The sequence below is a fragment of the Microcaecilia unicolor genome, chromosome 3 (assembly GCF_901765095.1).
Source record: "Microcaecilia unicolor chromosome 3, aMicUni1.1, whole genome shotgun sequence".
Lineage (NCBI taxonomy): Eukaryota > Metazoa > Chordata > Amphibia > Gymnophiona > Siphonopidae > Microcaecilia > Microcaecilia unicolor.
This window is the reverse complement of record NC_044033.1, coordinates 240,797,066-240,816,383: the sequence shown is the minus strand read 5'-3', so window position 1 is coordinate 240,816,383 and position 19,318 is coordinate 240,797,066. Positions and strand designations below refer to the sequence as shown.

The 19,318-nt window shown below is 41.1% G+C and overlaps 1 protein-coding gene across 1 annotated transcript in view; it reads left to right on the top strand.

The window, feature by feature from the left end:
* Nucleotides 1-2,660: 2,660 nt before the first annotated feature.
* The window catches only part of LOC115464498 (vomeronasal type-2 receptor 26-like), a 46,749-nt gene continuing 30,091 nt past the window's right edge, over nt 2,661-19,318 (top strand). The window contains exons 1-3 of the mRNA XM_030194865.1: nt 2,661-2,764; nt 11,585-11,876; nt 17,577-18,365. Coding sequence (XP_030050725.1) covers nt 2,661-2,764; nt 11,585-11,876; nt 17,577-18,365 — 1,185 coding nt within the window. The remainder of the gene's footprint in view (nt 2,765-11,584; nt 11,877-17,576; nt 18,366-19,318) is intronic.

Here is a 19,318-nt window from a genome sequence, read left to right as displayed (position 1 = left end):
CTTGAAGTAGACTCTCAGCAATATCTGTCAAGTTGTTTGGTTCTGAATAAACAGTTTTTACTCTAGAAACACAGAGCTCAGTTGATTTCTTTTGTTCACACTCTTTTTTTAACCAACTAAATTCAGCCGTATCATATTTTTCAGTTGCTAAATACAACCTGATAGCTCAGTCAATTTTCACTTGTTGTGATCTAGTCGACTATCTCCTTATGTAGTAAGGTAGATTTCTAAAGGCCTTATATTAAAATATAATAATAATAAAACAAAACAAACAACCCCTCCCTCCCCCCCCCCCAAAAAAAAAAACCCCCATAGCAATGTAAGTTTTCTGCTGAAAATACATTTAAATTTAGGAGCTTAAAAGTTATGTCAGTAGTGCAGTGTGCCCCATGATATATTAATATCCCTCAATATCATTAGTTTTGGATGTCAAAGAGCAATATATAATAACAATCCATTACCAAATGAGCTAAACTGTAGTCAGTAATTTAATATTTGCTAACTTCCAGCCATTAGGAATGTTGGCTGTTTTAAATAATACATTACTACTAATATATTTGAATTCTTTCAGAACTTTGAAGTCAATACTGTACTATCTGGTCCCGATGATATACACATATATAGAGTCATATATTCAGAGCACATAGACTTGCAAAGTTACATAGAAGGGCTTTTTTGATATAATGTCTAACTCTAATTTGGGATGTTTTCATTAAAATTGTGAATTGTTTGTATGAAATGGAATCTTAATCTGGCACTCAAATCCTTGCAGAGTATACTGTATGAACCTCTATCAAGAGCTACACTTAAGGATCTATGCCAGGAACTTTGGAGCCCAGTGTATAAAAGCAAGAAACCACACTTATACAGACAGACAAAAGCAAAGCAGGCATTTATTTACAAAAGGAATCATGGCTATATCATCAAACTCAACATCATCTCAGAGCCTCTATGACCAGTCACACCTGAGAGCTTGGTGTGATAAAGAGTCTCTCCCTTCATCTTATAGTTCACAACAAACAAAGCAACTCATGGTCAGCCAGCATTGACTTCTCCCTTATTTATTTCCATTTTGCTCACACTTTTTTCAGTAGTGGCTCAAGGTGAGTTACATTCAAGTACACTGGATATTTCTCTGTCCCAGGAGGGCTCACAATCTAAGTTTGTACCTGAGGTAATGGAAGGTTAAGTGACTTGCTCAAGATCACAAGGAGCTCAGGTAAGCGGTGAGGGTAAGCACCGCGGCGGCGCCCTCCAGAGGTCGGCACTCCCCTGCGGTGCTTACCCCACTTACCGTATTGGCACGGCCCTGGCTTTGTGCAGCATGTAAAGCCTACACACTTGGGAAGGTTGGAAGAGGAGGGAGGTGGCCATGTAGATAATGAGGGAAAGGACAGAGAATGTCATGCACAGAGAGATCTCAGGCTTTATTGCAATTGTACTCACATGCATATCTTTGGTAGACACTTCATGGTTTATGGTTTATTTAAACTTTTTATATCACCCATACTAACAAGTAGAGCTGAGAGGTGTACAAGCTTAAAAACTAAAATTAAAAAGAAAATAATTAAAGAACTACAATATATGATAGGAAGAAGACACACAGTTAAAGAGAAATCTTAAGTAACTGACAGTGGGGAAAGCCCTAACCCGTCTAATTGATCAATGCCAAAAGGCCACGTCTTTAGCGCAGTTTTAAAATCTTTTAATGACAAAATAAAACAGAAAGTTAAGGGCAAATTATTCCATGTCAAGGGGGTCAAGAAATAAAAAAACTGAGTGCATCATTCATTCCATTCTAGCTTGTTTTGGGCCTAGAAGGACCAATCGGTATTCATTGATAGATTGAAGAACCCGTGTCAGAGTTTAGGGAACAGTGAAAATAGCTAAGTAACTTGGAAAGCCCATTTAAATGCTTTGAAGGTCATAAATGCAATTTTATAAGTAATTCTATGCATAACAGTCAGCCAATGATGTTTTTTAAACAATGGAGTAATGTGATGTAATTTTTTCACATCAGTTAACAGAGTGAATTGCTTTATTTTCTACAGTTTGCAACTCTTTCATTAAGAAATGTGTAAGACCAACATAGACAATATTACAATAATCCAATTTGGTGATAAATAGAGAAAGAATAAGGCCATAAAATATATTATCATCAAAAGATGTCTAACTGAATGCAATTGATGGGGAACGAAAAAAACTAGCTTTATATAACTGAGAAATTTGTGGAGCAAAAGATAACCTAGATTCTAGTATAATTCCAAGATATTTAAATGAATCAACTGGCACTACAGGCTTCCCAGATAGTGAAATAGTGTTTGTTGAGGAAGACAAGTGGCCTGTGATCCAACATGCGACAGTTTTGTCTTTATTTAACACAAATCTATCATTGAATAGCCAGTCTGCTATACAATTTAAGCAGTCCTAAAGTGGATGTAGCTAAGGTGAAAAAGGGTCTGCAGGGTACACAAAGAGGATGTTGTCAGCATAAAAATGAGCTAATATATCTTTAGATTGGATGAGAGTGGCCAAAGGGCTAAGGAAAAGACTGAAAAGAAAAGGTGAACGTATAGAACCCTGGGGGACCCCACAGTGTAAAGGCTGAGTTTCAGAACAAATCGAAGAAATCACTTTAAAAGACCATCCTAAAAGAAAAGATGACAACTACTCCAAAACAACACCAGAAATTCCCAAAGCAAATAATGAAAGGAGCAATGTTGGGTGAATCAGATCAAAGGTTGCTGATAGATCCAGTGAGAATGTAAGTATCACCTTATATTGGTCTGTATAAGAGCATATTTCACTAAGAAGAGCTGCCAAAACTGTTTCAGTTCTATAATTTTGCTGAAAACCGGACTGCCTGGGGTGTAAAGCCAGAATTTTTTCTACGGAAGATGAGAGTTGATGAAAAACAATTTTTTCTACGATCTTTGACAGAAAGCAAAGATTCAATACTGGCCCATAGTGTGCCAGGATAGCTGGATCCAACAATTTCTTTTTTTAATATGGGCTGAATAACAGCCATCTTCCATATGGATTGTACCTGACCAGAATTTAAGCTATGGTTAATAACTTCTAATAAAGGTGGAAGAATCTTTAGCTCTGGTAACATTACTCTATTCATTCCCAAAAGTGATTGCAAGTATCCACCCCTCACTAGTGATGGAACACATTTCAGCAAGTATCAAGGGAACCCACTTTACCCCTTACTATCCTCCCCCCTTTAACAAAGCCACACTAGCGGCTGTCGTGTGATAATGCCGACAAAGCCCATTTACTTTGAATGAGCTTTGTCAGCATTAACCCACCATCAGCCGCTAGAATGGCTTGATAAAAAGGGGCCTATATTTACAAAATATGCATCTAGACATATACCACCCTCACAATCTGCCTCCTGCTTCCTTGAAGCTTTCCCTCTCTGCTGCAGTCTGCCCAGACAGAAACAGGAAATTGCAAGGGGAACAGATTGTGACAGAGAGGGAAAGCTCTGGGGCAGCCAGAGGCAGCTTGTGAGAAAGGCCACTGCACTGTAGCCCCTCTGAGAAGGGAAATGAAATTTTAAAGAAGATCCTTAAGGTGAGGGAAAGGGAGAAGGAGATGGACTGTGGTGGGGAGAAAGGGAAAAGATGCCTGGATCGTGGGGTACCCTGGAGCTATGGGGCTCAGGGTAGCTGCCCTGTTTGCCCCCCCCCCCCTAACGCCGGCCGGCCCTGTCAATAGCAAACCCATGCTGACAGCCTTCTAAGTCTTGCCCCAGGCCAGAGAGGCACAAACCTTGGCCCAACCTCCTTCCACCACCACTCTCTGGAAATTTAGCTCTGTTTTTATTTTTGTTTTGCAGGAAAGTTGTGACTTCTACCTGTGTCTGAAACTCTCTTTGCAGTTGTCAAGTGTATTCTTTAATCCATCATAAAGATAATATTGTTTAAAATTAAAAGATGACAACGACACTACTTCATAAAATATGAAGGGAATGTAATGTCACTGATTATAATCATTTTCTTCTCACTGAGATTTTCTATATAATTAATAGTTGTTAGTTAATAAACATGCAATTTATATAAGATATATTAAGAAAGCAAAAAAAAAAAGTATACTTAATGTCAAACACATATATCTGGAGAAGACATCCCTTGAGTCTGAATCTTTCAGGAGCAGGACTCTATAAAGATTTAACAGTGTCCTCACCAGCTGCTGAATCACAGCTAATAATACACAGATCTGTGCAAGATCAGAATGAGACTTGTGCTGTCTTTCCTCAACCTCCTGTGTGTCTTTGCACAGATTTACTGGTCTGCACTTTGAAAATTCTTGGTCATAATAAGACTTTATCTGCAAATTATTTCAATATCTACGACCTCTTAAACTTCCTCCTCATAGCACAATTGCAGAGCAGGACAAGCAGGTGTTTCTTTCATAGGAAAAGCCAATTCACAACCTGAAAGACGGCAGCAACTCTGGTCCTGATTTTGATATTTTTCTACATTCAATGGAAGACCACAGAGAGGCAGGATCCACTATTAAAATATGGAAGCAAAAAACCAGGATACCACAAGGATGGGGACATCGTGATAGGAGGAATTGTTACAATGAGAAATTTAAGAATCCCCAAACCACTGTCCTTTACAACTTTTCCCACATGGAATTATAGTTACTTGTAAGTAGCACAGTAGTTTAGTTCCTATTGGACACACACTTATGATTCATATGTTTAGGATGGTCTCTGACTTTAACTGTCAATTTGATTTGTAGCTTAATGAAGGATCTTTAGATAAGAGAGTCCTTCTTGGGATTTTACATTTGCCTAACACCATTCAATGGGATGCTAGGAATTTAATCATAATCTGAGGGTTTACAGTTCTAAATCAATAAATTAATTGCCATTACCAAAACACGCAGAGGAAGATATTCAAAATCATTTAAGCAGTTAGCTTCAGATTTAACCACATTAGTCTTTTTGTTGTTGTTGTTGTTGTTGTTGTTTTTTTGGAGTTATCAAACTGAATACCTTAGGTCAGCTATCAAGATACCTTGTTTGAGTTATATATGTAAAAGGAGATGATGACAGAATTCTTCCCAGGGCTTAACTTAAATTCACCTGGAGAGTGGAGATATTCATCTCCTTGTTGGTCAAATTTATTCTGTTTAAGTTTAGGACTATATATTCATCGGTCCTATTTAAATGGACAGTTTGATTGAAACAAAGCATCAAAGCAGTCAGATAAGTCACTTGCTTATCTTTATATAGAGATCACCTTGCTGAATATCGACCTTACACTGTCCAGGTAAACAGATGAAAAACTGCTCAGCTGAATTCTTACTTAGCACAAGGTACAAAATGAGCAAAACTAGTGACCTTAAAAATGTCATATAGGGAAAATTTTTCCATCACCATAAAAATCTAAGAGGTCGGTATTCACAGTGGCATCCAACCAGTTAGTGCTGCTAAATATCATACTAACCACTAAAAGCAAAACGGCTATTTTGTGTGTTCAGAGAGCAGAGTCAGCACTTATGTGGTTAAGTGCTGCTAATCAGCACTTACATGCATATGATGACCTCATGAATCAGACTGGTTAAAAGACTTCTAGTTATTTCTATGACCTTGTTTCGTATGGAGCTTGTAGCAGTGGCATAGCCAGACTGCCAATTTTGGGTGGGCCTGAACCCAAAGTGGGTGGGCACAAAATTTTCTCTCTACCCCCCCACCTCCCCCAGCAAAATTTAGTCACATTTTCAGTGAGCTTTCAGAGGCCAAAACTTCCTGCCTCAGGTCAGTATAATGCTGTTATGGTATCCTCTCCTGACCTAAGGAAGGAAGTATTGATCTCTGAAACTTCATTAACACAGGTACCATATTACTTTATCCTAAATTAAAAATAAAATTATTTTCTTTACCTTTCTTGTATGGCCATTTACTTTTTCTCATTGTGTCGCTCCCAGTCTCTAGATTCTGCTTTCCTTCGTTTTCGCTTAACTCTTCTGCCACGGTTTCCTGGCCATTTCTCATTTTTCTCTCCTTTTTCTTAGCTTTCTTCAATATTTTTCTGCCTCTCTCTCTCTCTCTCTGTCCTGATTTAATTCATTCTTACTATCCATTCTTTAATTTCCTTCATCTACTTATGGCTTTTCATCTTTTTATCACCCTTGTTCTCCCCATGCCCCTTCCTCTTATTCTCCAATGTTTCACTACTCCCCCTTTCCATGCAGCAGCTCTCCTCTTTCTCTCCCCATCCTTCCAGTGTCTCCCCTCTCTCTCCCCATCCTTCCAATAGTCTCCCCTCTTTCTTTCTGCATCCTTCCATCCAGCGTCTTCCCTCTTTCTCTCCCCATCCTTCCACCCATCTACCCTCTCTCCTGATCCTTCCATCTAATGTCTCTCTCTCCCTCCTTCTAACCAGTGTCTCTCTATCTCTCTACCCTTTTCTGTTCAGTGTCCCTTCTCTCTCCACATCCTTCCAGTCTCTCCCCTTTCTCTCTGCATTCTTTCATCCATCTCCCCTCTTTCTCCCCATTCTTCCATCTGTTTTCCCTTTTTCTCTGCCATCATTCCATCTGTTTTCCCTCTTTCTCTGCCATCATTCCGTTTTCCCTCTTTCTCCCCATCCTTCCATCCGTTTTCCCTCTCTCTCCCCATCCTTCCATCCGTTTTCCCTCTTTCTCTGCCATCATTCCATCTGTTTTCCCTCTTTCTCTCCCCATCCTTCCATCCGTTTTCCCTCTCTCTGCCATCCTTCCATCTGTTTTCCCTCTTTCTCCCCATCCTTCCATCTGTTTTCCCTCTTTCTCCCCATCCTTCCATCTGTTTTCCCCTCTCCTGATTCAGGCCCGCCAGCCCCAGCTCCCATTGCTCCAGTTGAGCAGCAGGGCCGGCGCTACAAAAAGAAGAAGCGCTCAGCTGATTGAGCTGAGCGCCAACGCTAACGAGAAAAAATGTTTAAAAAAAAAAAGCGCGGCACCAGGTCCGCAGGCAGCCTTGAGGCATTGGCTGCTGGCTCTGCAGGCTCCTCCCTTCTCTTATGTCACTGCCCCTGGAGCGAAACAGGGGCAGTGATGTAGGGAGACGGGAGGAGCCTGCAGAGCCAGCAGCCAATGCGTCAAGGCTGCCTGCGGACCTGGTGCCGCGCTTTTTTTTTTAAACATTTTTTCTTGTTAGCGTTGGCGCTCAGCTCAATCAGCTGAGCGCTTCTTCTTTTTGTAGCGCCGGCCCTGCTGCTCAACTGGAAAAGCAGCAGTGGCCGGCAATGGGAGCTGAGGCTGGCGTGGGCCTGGAAGAAAAGTGGGCGGGCGTGTGTGTGCGATTGGGTGGGCGGGCCAGAGGTGAAATTGGGTGGGCCTGGGCCCACCCAGGCCCACCCGTAGCTACGCCCCTGGCTTGTAGGGATCTGTACCCTGAAACTTTTCTGTTTGGTTTCCTGTTTCATTTGCTTTTGAATCATGAAAGATCATTTGTTTCCATCAGTGTCCTGGTCAGTGCTTTTTTTGTAGAAAAAAAGGTGCCGGTACTCATTGTGGGCGGGGTCACCACACATGGCACTGCCCCTATTATAGCCACACCCACATTAGCCACACCCCTTATACCAGCCATGGCGCATATAAACAGACATCATTGAAAAATATTATACTAATATAGGAGAAAAAATAATGTGATTTTTTTTTCATTATAAATAATTTCTGTAAGCTGTTACAGCTCCAGTATACCCAGTGCAAAATAAGACAAATTCCAAACACTAAAATGAAAATAAAATGATTTTTTTCTACCTTTGTTGTCTGGTGACTTTGTTTTTCTATCCATATTGGTCCCAGTCTCTGATTCTGTTGCTCTCTATCTGTTCTCTTAACTCCGTTTCCAGGGCTTCCTTTCCATTTATTTCTTTACATTCCTCCTTTCTTCTTCTTTTGTTGCCTTGCATCCATAAGTAAAAGCTGGGTCCTCCTCCATGGAATTGACTGGAGGAGGTATAACATGGATCCAGCTTTTGCCTATTTTCTCCATCCATATGCAGTTTTTCTCCTCTTCCCTTTCCCTCATCTCCATCCATATGCATCTTCTTTTTTCTTTCCTCCCCTCCATCCATGTCTAGCATTTCTCATCTCTCTTCCCTCCTCTGTATCCATATAAAGCAATAATTCTCTCTCCCCTCTCCTCCATCCAAGTCAGCATTTCTCCTCTCTCCTAGCCAACTTCTCCATCCATCCATGTCCAGCAATTCTCCTCTATCTCCTGCTCTCCTCTCCATCCATTTCTAGCATTTCTCCTCTCTCCTCTCTCATCCATGTCCAGCAATTCTCTCTTCCCTCCTCCCCTCCCTGTCCAGCAATTCTCCTCTCTCCCCTCTCATCCATGTCCAGCAATTCTCTCTTCCCTGTCCTCCCCTCCCCGTCCAGCGATTCTCCTCTCTCCCCTCCATGTCCAGCAATTCTCTCTTCCCTGTCCTCCCCTCCCCGTCCAGCGATTCTCCTCTCTCCCCTCCATGTCCAGCAATTCTCTCTCCCCTGCCCTTCCCTCCCATCCCATGTCCAGCAATTCTCTCTCCCCTGCCCTTCCCATGTCTAGCAATTCTCTCTCCCCTGCCCTTTCCTCCCATCCCATGTCCAGCAATTCTCTCTCCTTTGCCCTTCCCTCCCATCCCATCCCATGTCCAGCAATTCTCTCTCCCCTGCCCTTCCCATGTCCAGCAATTCTCTCTCCCCTGCCCTTCCCTCCCATCCCATGTCCAGCAATTCTCTCTCCCCTGCCCTTCCCTCCCATCCCATTGATTTCCAGCAATTCTCTCTCCCCTGCCCTTCCCTCCCATTATTTCCAGCGATTCTCCGCCTCTCCCCTGCCCTCCCATCGACATGCAGCGATTCTCCGTCCCTCCCCTGCCCTCACCTCTCCCATATCCAGCAATTCTTTGTCCCCCAGCCATCCTCTTTCACTGCCTGCCAGCCAGCGTCGGACTCAGAGGCGAACGGTGCAGGCAGCGATTGGCTGGCAGCGTCGTAGCTTCCCTCTGCAAGTCCCGCCTACAACTTCCTGTTTACGCATAGGCGGGACTTGCAGAGGGAAGCTACGACGCTGCCAGCCAATCGCTGCCTGCATCTTTCGCTTCTGAGTCCGAGTGGCTGGCAGGCAGTGAAGGAGGACGCTGGGGGATGAAGAATCGCTGGATATGGGAGAGGTGAGGGCAGGGGAGGGACGGAAAATCGCTGCACGTCTATGGGAGGGCAGGGGAGAGGTGGAGAATCGCTGGAAATAATGGGAGGGGAGGACAGGAGGAGAAAAAGGTGCCGGTACGCCGTACCGTTGCGTACCGGCACAAAAAAAGCACTGGTCCTGGTTAACCTCTTTTTCAAGAAACACTCAATTGATCCTTCAATTCCACCAAATTATAGGCCTATTCTTCCTTTCTAAAGTGGTTGATAAAACAGTTTTCTCCCAACTCCTATGCATTCTGAGGCCACAAATATTTTCCTTCCACACCTATTTGGCTTTTGTGTAGACCATGGCATGGAGTCCATTCTGACTGGTTCTTGAGTGAGATTTGCTCTATCCTTGATGAGGGTCAGATTGAACACCTCATCTCTTTAGATTTATCATTGGCTTTTTATCTAATGAATCACAAGCTTCTTCTTTGCTGTTTTGTGAATTCTGAGCTCTCTGGTATGGTATTAAAGTGGTTCAACTCCTTTCTTACTGATCGTGCTTCTCAGTCTGTTCCTTGGGGTCACCCCTTCTTTTCCAAAATATTTCTTAGTCCTCTTGTCACTGATCTTCAGAATGAAGGTGTCTTGTATTACTTCTATGCTGTTGACATTCTTAAGTTTGTTCTGCAAAGTGATCTTACCCCTGAGTTTTCCTAGATTCAACATTGTCTCAATCTAATTTCTTTTTGGTTTCGATCTAATCACTTGATCTTGAATGCTTCTAAAATGGTCACCTGTTGAGTGACAGGTGCAAAGGGCTGCCTCTCATTTTCCCTTTGTTGACTAATTTAAATACCTTGCAGTTTACATCAACCAGCACCTCTCTTTTGAACCTCACATCTCTCATGTTATTCATATTTGCTCATATTTGCTCAGCAGTTTAGATAAATGTTGTCTTATGTTGACCAAGAATCTCAGATTATGTTCCTGCATGCTCACATCATATCTCAGCTGGATTACTGTAGAACTGAGTATGTCAGCTTCCAACAGCTACTTCTTCAATAACTTCAATCAATACAAAATACCATAATCAGACTTTGTCATGCACATAGGTCTGATCACACCACACCACTCCTCTGTTGCTATCACTGATGTACAGTTATGTTTCAAATTCAGTATCCCTCCCTGTTTGGCTATATTTATCGTACCATACTCATCTTCCCTTCTTTTACGTTCATCAAATTCCTTGTGGCTTTTCATACCGTTGTCTTCACTGATGTACCTTGATACCAGTTCACAAGCAACAGTTTTCTTTTTGTTTTTACTTTGTGGAATTTAGGTGGAAGTTATCAATATGGACTACCATTAAGTCAGGTTATTTTACTGTTAAGCCGGGTTATTAGTTACTATTGCATAGAATGGGACATCTGCTCAAACAGAAGAAGTTAGCAGTAGAATTATCCATCTTAATGGCAGCCCACATTGATAACTTCCCTTATTAGTATCCATTTAGCCACTGAGTGGGGTTTGTACTTGCTGAAGAAAGAGGGGACCTGGAGAGAGAGAAAATAAAAGACATCTAATTTGAACTATTTGAGAGTAACATTTCCCAGCCAGAGAACAATTAATGACCTGTAGATCAATTTTCAGAAGGATTTATAGGTACCAAATGTGCATGTAAATGATTAGATTAATGACTTATTCACTCGTATGTTGATACATAAATGCCGATATTCTGCTTATTCACTGTTGTATGACTATATGAATATCTTTCACAGTTCATAGTTAAAAGGTAGCACACAGATGGGTGGAGTCTGGGTGGATCACAGGCAGGTCTCACATTTATACACATAGGGATCGATTCAATCTAAATCGGTGCCCAAAAAAGCGCATGCAGGTATTCTATTTTGCATCTGAAGTTAGGTGTGGTTTATAGAATTAGTGCTTATAGCTGGGAATCATGTCTAGCCTTAGCTACATATCTTTAGCTATAATATCTTTAGCTACAGCCATTTGTACCAACTGCTCAGAATGCCCATGAACCATGCCCCAATTTTAGCCTCTCATGTTAAATTTAGGCGTGGATTGTGAGCCCAGATTTACTCACAAACACTTTTTATAGAATAAGGGGGATAACAGAAAATACTGCACACATCTTGAGGTATGAGTATTTACCCCCAGCTCTATGGCTGATATATGTGCTCACATCTTATGCTTATTTTCTGTAAAGGAGGGTAGGTTCCATTTTATAGAATTGCTCCCATAGTGGTGATATTCATCCTGTATACAGATAGACTATGCATTTAAGTTTAGGCCTAATATAATTATATTTTCAAACCTTTTAAGCTGGCTTTTAAGAACACACTCTGACCACTGGCTTTGAAAATAGTTCCACCGCTTTCTTTCCATCCTTCAGTGAGTGATTAATTGTCTGATCTTCATTGTTTTACAGTTTTCATGAAGAAAACTATTTTGACTACCTGGCCTTTGTTTCTGCAGTGGAAGAGATTAACAACAGCTCAGAGCTCTTACCCAACATCACACTAGGGTTTCATCTTTATGACTCTTACCTTAATCCATTCTTTGTATTTGGGGCTGCCATGAGTATATTTACTGGTATGGACACCTGGGTTCCTAATTATCGCTACAAAACATCTGGCATATTGGCCGCTATCATTGAAGGTCTTCAATCAGAGGAATCAAGTCAGATGTCCAATATGTTCAGGATGTACCACTATCCACAGGTAAAAGGACTGTTCTGTTTTCTTTTACTGTATAATCTATTAAGAAAAGAGTGAAGGATGGGGAATGCTGTGATACATCAGTTTCAATTAAAAAGAGCATTGGAATGGGGAAGTGGATAATTGCATTTAGGACTTCTTTTCAGTGCCTATGTTTGCTTACCAAGGGGCCCCTTTACTAATGAATGTGGGGAAGCAGTGTAGTGTTGGGGTGTTATGAATCATTATTGTTCTATACACCAATGACTCAATAAAGATATTTTCAAAAAAAGAAAGAAAATGGAGCTAGCATGCCCTTGCATGAAAGTGTTCCCTAAAAATGGCTTTTTTCTAATTTTTCCATTAATGACCATGTGTTAATGTTGCCATTAGTGTGCAGCCATTAAAAAAATTAGGTGGTAAGAGCTCACATGCGATTCCTGCGCTAATCAATAAGGCGGAAATTAAAAATATAGCACTGAACATTTGGTGCTGATAAAACTGAGTACTGAACACTATTATATACAGGGAACACACCCTTTATAGAATTGTATCTGGTGTGGATCCCGCACCTAACATTTGGGGCACTGTACTTATGCCTGTGATTTAAGTTAAGTACCGTACTTTATAGAATAGCAGGCAGTGAGATGCGCACACAAATTTTTAATACTGCCAATTAATATCAATAATTGGTTGTCAGAACCCAATTACTGATGCTCATTACTCAACGTATACACAAAGTTGAGTGAGGATGTTTGGGCATGACATTTAAAATCTGGGGGTTAATGCATAGTAATGAAGCTGCGTTAACTAATTAGCAAAGGAACACTTGCTCTTCACACGCCAACCAATTAACGCATGGTTAGTGCCTGAGTCCTTTCGCCTACTAAATAGGTGTCAGTAGAGGCTCACGTCCTATTTTCTTTTACCTCTTGCCAGATCCTTTCAATACTGTGACACCTAGAGGCTCATTTTCAAAAGAGAAAAATATCCAAAAAGTGTTATAAAGCAGCATTTGGTAAATTTCTTTTCAGAACCTCTAAATCGTTATTTTTGAAACCTATTTTGCAGATGTTTATCTATGCAATTGATCTGAGGTGCATCCAAATCACAAGGGGGCATGTCGGGGCACTGTGGAGGTGGGGCTTAGGTCGTGCCTAACAAATGGGTGTTTTATTGCGGTAATGGCGCAAAACAAAAACGTTTAGGTTGAAAAAGTTAATGTTTTGTTCTAGGTCTGTTTTTAGAACAAATAAGGGACAAAAAGGTGCCCTAAATGACCACATGACTACTGTAGGAAATTAGGGATGACCCCCTACCATTCCCCAAAGATGTGAATAAAAAAAGTATTTACCATGCCTCTGTGATTGTCTCAGATGTTATAGCCAGGTGCATTAGCGCAGAAAGCAGGTCCCTGGAGTCATCTAGTGGCCTGTGCAGTGCACTGTAGAGGAGGACCCAGGCCCATATCTACCTTACACTTGTGGTGGAAAGTGTGATCCCTCCAAAGCTCACCAAGACCCTACAGTACCCATATATAGGTGACTCCCTCACCTACAAGGACTATCGTAGTGTTGTACAGTTTATAGTTTGTTTGGTATTTGCTGTACAACCATTGCAAAGGCCTTTGGTCAAAGCAGGTTTCAATAAAACAGTCAACAAATAAAAGAACAAAATCTGAGTACAGAAAAGTTAGGTAATCATATGAGGAAAGGAGGGGGAGTCTGTTGAGTGTGTTCGTTGGTCTTTCAAGTGTAGGGCATTGGATGCATTGATTTTTTATGTGGGTTTTGGAGGGCTGAGGAGATAAGGGAGGAAAGGTGAGACGTGTACCTGGGAGCTTTTATATGAAGTCCAGTGCAATGCCCCCTATGGTTCCCCATTGCTCTCCTGGGTGTCTGTGTGGCCGGTCTACAGAGAATGCATCCCCACTTACATCCCAATGGCTTGATTTTCTACATTTTTCACCTGAACTTTTTTTCGAAAATCAACCAAAAAGGTAACACAGAGAGTACAAAAATATGCTACTTGTATTTAAAAAACAAACAAACCAGATAGACGTTTTACTTTTTTCAAAAATGGGTATATTTTCTATTCAGATATGGTATGTTTAGCGCAAAACTTCCAAAGTCTGACTTAAACATCAAATCGAAAACGCTACTCCTAGTGTCTTTCTAATCTCTCAAACATTTCCCTCTACAGCTACCTCAAAAACACTCCTTGGGCAGGATCTCTTACCATCTGTTCTAATCCATCCCACCCCCCAGTAACTCTGGAGACTTCTTCCATGATGTTTATAATATCCCCATTATAATAAGGGATTACATATGTTACAAATAAACATATTCAGTAACATACTTTAAAAAAAATAAACAATTCTGAAATGAAAATTACAAAATAAAGACAGGTGTATACAAGTCCACGTCACACAGATAACTGGGAGACAGCAATTATACCAAAATTTAAAAAGAAGAAAACCATTGCAAAGAACAATCAGGCACCATAAACATTAATTATATCTTGCTCATACAGATCAAAGAAATAAATAAATAAGAAATTAAACTTTCTCCTTTTCTAACAAAAAGTTTCCATGTAAATCGGGTCAAAAGAATTATTCTCTCAAGTGTTAGCAGGCACATGCATTGGAAATTTTACAAAGATGCCCCTGCTACTAAAACCCTAGTTTTTAGGTGAAGATAAGCTTTACGCCTCAACTGCGTGGGTCTGGCAACATCTGGGAGCATCCTAATAGTCTGCCAAAAGAAAGGAGCATTCTGTTTAGAAAAATAAGCTTGCATAATTACAAATTCATGTTCCTCTTTCTGGAAAGATACCAAAAACTTAGCTCTTTTAGTAATAGGTTCATGAGAAGACTCAAGATACCTAGACAAATGTAAACTATCTGAAACAGTTTCAAACGTCAACTGTACATAAGTACATAAGTATTGCCATACTGGGAAAGACCAAAGGTCCATCAAGCCCAGCATCCTGTTTCCAACAGTGGCCAATCCAGGTCACAAATACCTGGCAAGATCCTAAAAAAAGTACATTTTATGCTGCTTATCCTAGCAACAAGCAATAGTTTTCCCCAAGTCCATATTAATAAAGGTCTATGGACTTTTCCTTTAGGAAGCCGTCCAAACTTTTTTTAATCCCCGCTAATCTATCCGCCTTTACCACATTCTTTGGCAACGAATTCCAGAGTTTAATTACACATTGAGTGAAGAAAATGTTTCTCTGATTTGTTTTAAATTTACTACTTTGTAGCTTCATTGCATGCCCCTGATCTGCTATAGATTTACAGCCTGTCTCACTAACACAGACTACCCAATAATTACCATGGATTCTTTTGGATTTGTAATGAGTAAATGAAACCTTTATTAGAGGAAGCTAGATTCTACAATTGGTTAATATACATATATATACAGTAATGGTTAGCACATATACAGTAATTAGCTATAGAAACACAATGGTTAGCTGTATAAACAATCATGACATCACTGGTCTCTACATCTAAGCAATGCAAAGAGTTCTTTAGACCAGGAAAAGAAGCAAACACCCTGATTTGCTATATAAACAATAATTACACTATACATACAATCATCACTGGTTCTCCATTATCCAGGCTCTTAACAACAGCTGGGGGGGACCCGGTTCACGCAGCGTGAGAGCTAGGAGCTTTAGACCAGGAACATATCTCTGTGTAGTCCGTACGTTACTCACAGATGAACCCCAACTCCACTGTGACAGCCCTCCCTTTTTATTAGCCTGAGCTCATGTTCGGAGCTAAGGAAAATCAATCATAGAATACTTCTCTGCTTACATCTGTGGTAACATGATCACATGCTTTCCCAAGTTCAGGTGGCCAAGCTGGTCTTGGGAAACCAGTGCCACCCTCCCCTTTGCATACCAAATTAGTTAGAACTGTGTCTTATCTCCTGCAGTCCAAGAAAAGTTACTTTCGGTCAAAGACAAGATTTCAGAGTGTGTTAAACAATCATTTTCAAACAGAATTACTTCTAATCAGCAATACAGACCCCGAGTGCACTGGTCGGTTCAGACAGGGTTGAAAAACAGTCTTTAAAATTCTATTCCATTACAGCCCCCTAGACCTAATATTTTTGGAAAGAGTAAACAAATGATTCACGTCTACCCGTTCCACTCCACTCATTATTTTATAGATCTCTATCATGTGTCCCTTCAACCTTCTTTTCTCCAAGCTGAAATGCCCTAGCCACTTCAGCCTTTCCTCATAAGGAAGTCGTCCCTTCCCCTTTACCATTTTTGTCGCCCTTCTCTGTACCTTTTCTAATTCCACTATATCTTTTTTGAGATGCTGTGACCATGGGTGCGGTAGCACCATGGAGCAATACAACGGCATTAGAACATCCTCATTTTTGTTTTCCATTAATTTCCTAATAATACCTAACATTCTGTTTGCTTTCTTAGCCGCCACAGCACACTGAGCAGAAGGTTTCAACGTATCATCAACAATGACGCCGAGATCCATTTCTTGGTTGGTGATTCCTAACGTGGAACCTTGCATTAAGTAGCTATAATTCAGGTTTCTCTTTCCCACATGCATCACCTTGCACTTGCTCACATTAAAAGTCATCTGCCATTTAGACGCCCTGTCTCCCAATCTTGTAAGGTCCTCTTTTAATTTTTCACAATCCTCTCTCTATTTAACAATTTTGAATAACTCTGTATCATCAGCAAATTTAATTACCTCAGTAGTTACTCCTTCAAATAAATTTTATCAATTTCTAAGGAGTCAAAAAAATTATAACAGCAAAATTTAAAAACCTTACATTTAGGGCCCAAGACATGTTCTCCAAGGACTCCATTCATAAATGAATGACAAGACAATCATTGGTAATTGCAGAAACAGCTGATTGAGTAGAAGTCATCTGAGATTCCACCTTGTCTAACCGTTGTTCAAATATTTTAAGTATAGACTCATTAACATTAAATTTTGCAACAGCTTCCTCTGTAAACTTCACAAAGGAAGATACATTTTTATGCAGTGATTTATCCATTTTATTAATTGCTATCAGCAAATCCTTTAATAAAACTTCCTGCTGATTGGTCTTAACAGAGGAAATAGGAGTAGACACCAAAAAAGAAACTGATGAAGGTATCTTAACCTGGGCAGTCTGTCCAATCTCCTTACCAGGAACTGAGGAATTAGAGAGGAACTCCTTGTGGCAGCATCCTGTCCTCTAAGAACGTCAGCCAACCTTTAGAAAACAGCAGGTTATAGGGGTGGGGTTCGGACCCCAGAAGAAAGGGAGACATTGGGAGAAGAAGGCAAACTCATAGACTTTGAAGGTAAAGCCAGCATTGCAAATCTAACGTGCTGGTCCATAGGTCCCTTTTCAGCAGCAAGTTGTAGAGTCCTGCCTTTGTCCCCTTTCCATTTTCCCTTGAAGGTGAACAGAGTGGCATGCTTTTTGTTCCTCACGGGCTCTGAAGGGGCTTCAAAGGTGTGAGACCAGCCATTTTGGTCATGGCTCTTTGGGTGCATGCCAACCAGTATGAACCACAGACTATGGGCCACAGCATAAATGTTATTATTTAGTCAGGATGTAGGACCCCACACCAGGGCAAAGTGGAACAATCACCTGAATGTAGGAGCTTAAAAGTTTCTAGAAATTATTTAAGATTTGATCTCACAGTGGCAAAGATGATGATGTACTAATTATTATTATTATTTTTGTACAGATCAGTTTTATCTCGCAGAGTCTTCTAATGAGTGACACAGTTAAGTTTCCTTTTTTATACCAGACTGTCCCCAATGAACTGCACCTCTGTGCTGGGATTATCAGGTCACTGAAGCATTTTGGCTGGACCTGGGTTGGTATCATTGCATCCAATGATTATAGCAGCCTGAGGGCGATTCAGATCCTGAGAGAAGGGATTGAGCAGAATGGTGGCTGCATTGCATTCATAGAAATCTTCAGTCTGAGCAATTACATGATAGCAGAGGAAATATTTCGATTACAATTGATCATCTACATGTCATCAGCCAAAGTGATCATTCTCTATGTTAATGCAGAAAATAAATTCCATCTAGTCACATCTGTGATGATCCCTGGGAAGGTCTTGATCACCAAAACTAAACTGAATTTCTTCTTTAAAGGTGATCAAAAATCTTATATAAAGAACAACACCTTATCATTTTCAATTGTAAAGAAGAAGATCCCAAGCTTTACAAAATTTATCCAAGAGGTGAACTTTACCCTGCTTCCAAGTGATCATTTTACTAAGAAGTGGTGGACAGGCCTGTGTGACAGCCAGTGTCCAAAATACATCAAAAGATCCTGCAGTTCTGATGTAAAATTGTCAAACGTTCGACCCTGTAATACCAACGACATTGGGAAGAGCATTAGTGTATATAACGCTGTGTATGCCCTGGCACACGCACTGCATGACATGCTCATGTCTGGCTCTAGAAACATCACCACAAGGAGTAGAGAAATGTGGAAATTATCTGATTATTTGCCATGGAAGGTAACATCATTTGTTATGTTGTGTTATTCAGAAGAAAAAGAAAGTGAGAGAAACCAAATGTGAAAGGAAAGACTTTGAGGAAAAGGAGGCCGAGTACACTGGAGACTCTATGATCCCAGAGATACACTGAATCCCCATAGTCACACAATGCTTTCTATGATCAGATCCTTTACAAGAAGAATAACTAAAGAAGTGGGAAATGAATTGGGGAAAACATACAAAGCATGACTAATGTCATTCTTTTCATCTTTTTGCCACATATTCCCCCTAATTTTATATAAAGAGGGTCCTAATCGAACAGGGGTGCCCAAGTTGTCACGAGGGCGTCCTTGCAGGATGGCCCCATAAAGGGGCGGGGCAACCCATATTATCCAAACAAGATGGGGGTCCATCTTTCGTTTCGATAATATGGTCAGGGACGCCCAAATCATGAAATTTAGGTCAACCTTAGGATGGTCATCCTCAGGTCGTTTTTGAGATGGTTGTCCTCGGTTTTCGGCGATAATGCAAACCGAGGACGCCCATCTCAAAATCAACCAAATCGAAGCTATTTGGTCATGGGAGGAGCCAGTATTCATAGTGCACTTGTCCCCCTCACATGCCAGGACACCAACCGGGCACCCTAGGGGGCACTGCAGTGGACTTCACAAATTGCTCCCAGGTGTATAGCTCCCTTACCTGCTGTGCTGAGCCCTCCAACCACCCCCCCAAAAACCCAATCACCACAACTGTACACCACTACCACAGCCCTAACGGGTGAAGGGGGGCACCTTCATGTGGGTACAGTGGGTTTTTGGGGGGGTTGGAGGGCTGAACATTTACCACCACAAGTGTAAGAGGTAGAGGGGGATGGGCCTGGGTCCGCCTGCCTGAAGTGCACTGTACCCACTAAAAACTGCTCCAGGGTGCTGCATACTGCTTTGATGGAGCTAGGTATGACATTTGAGGCTGGC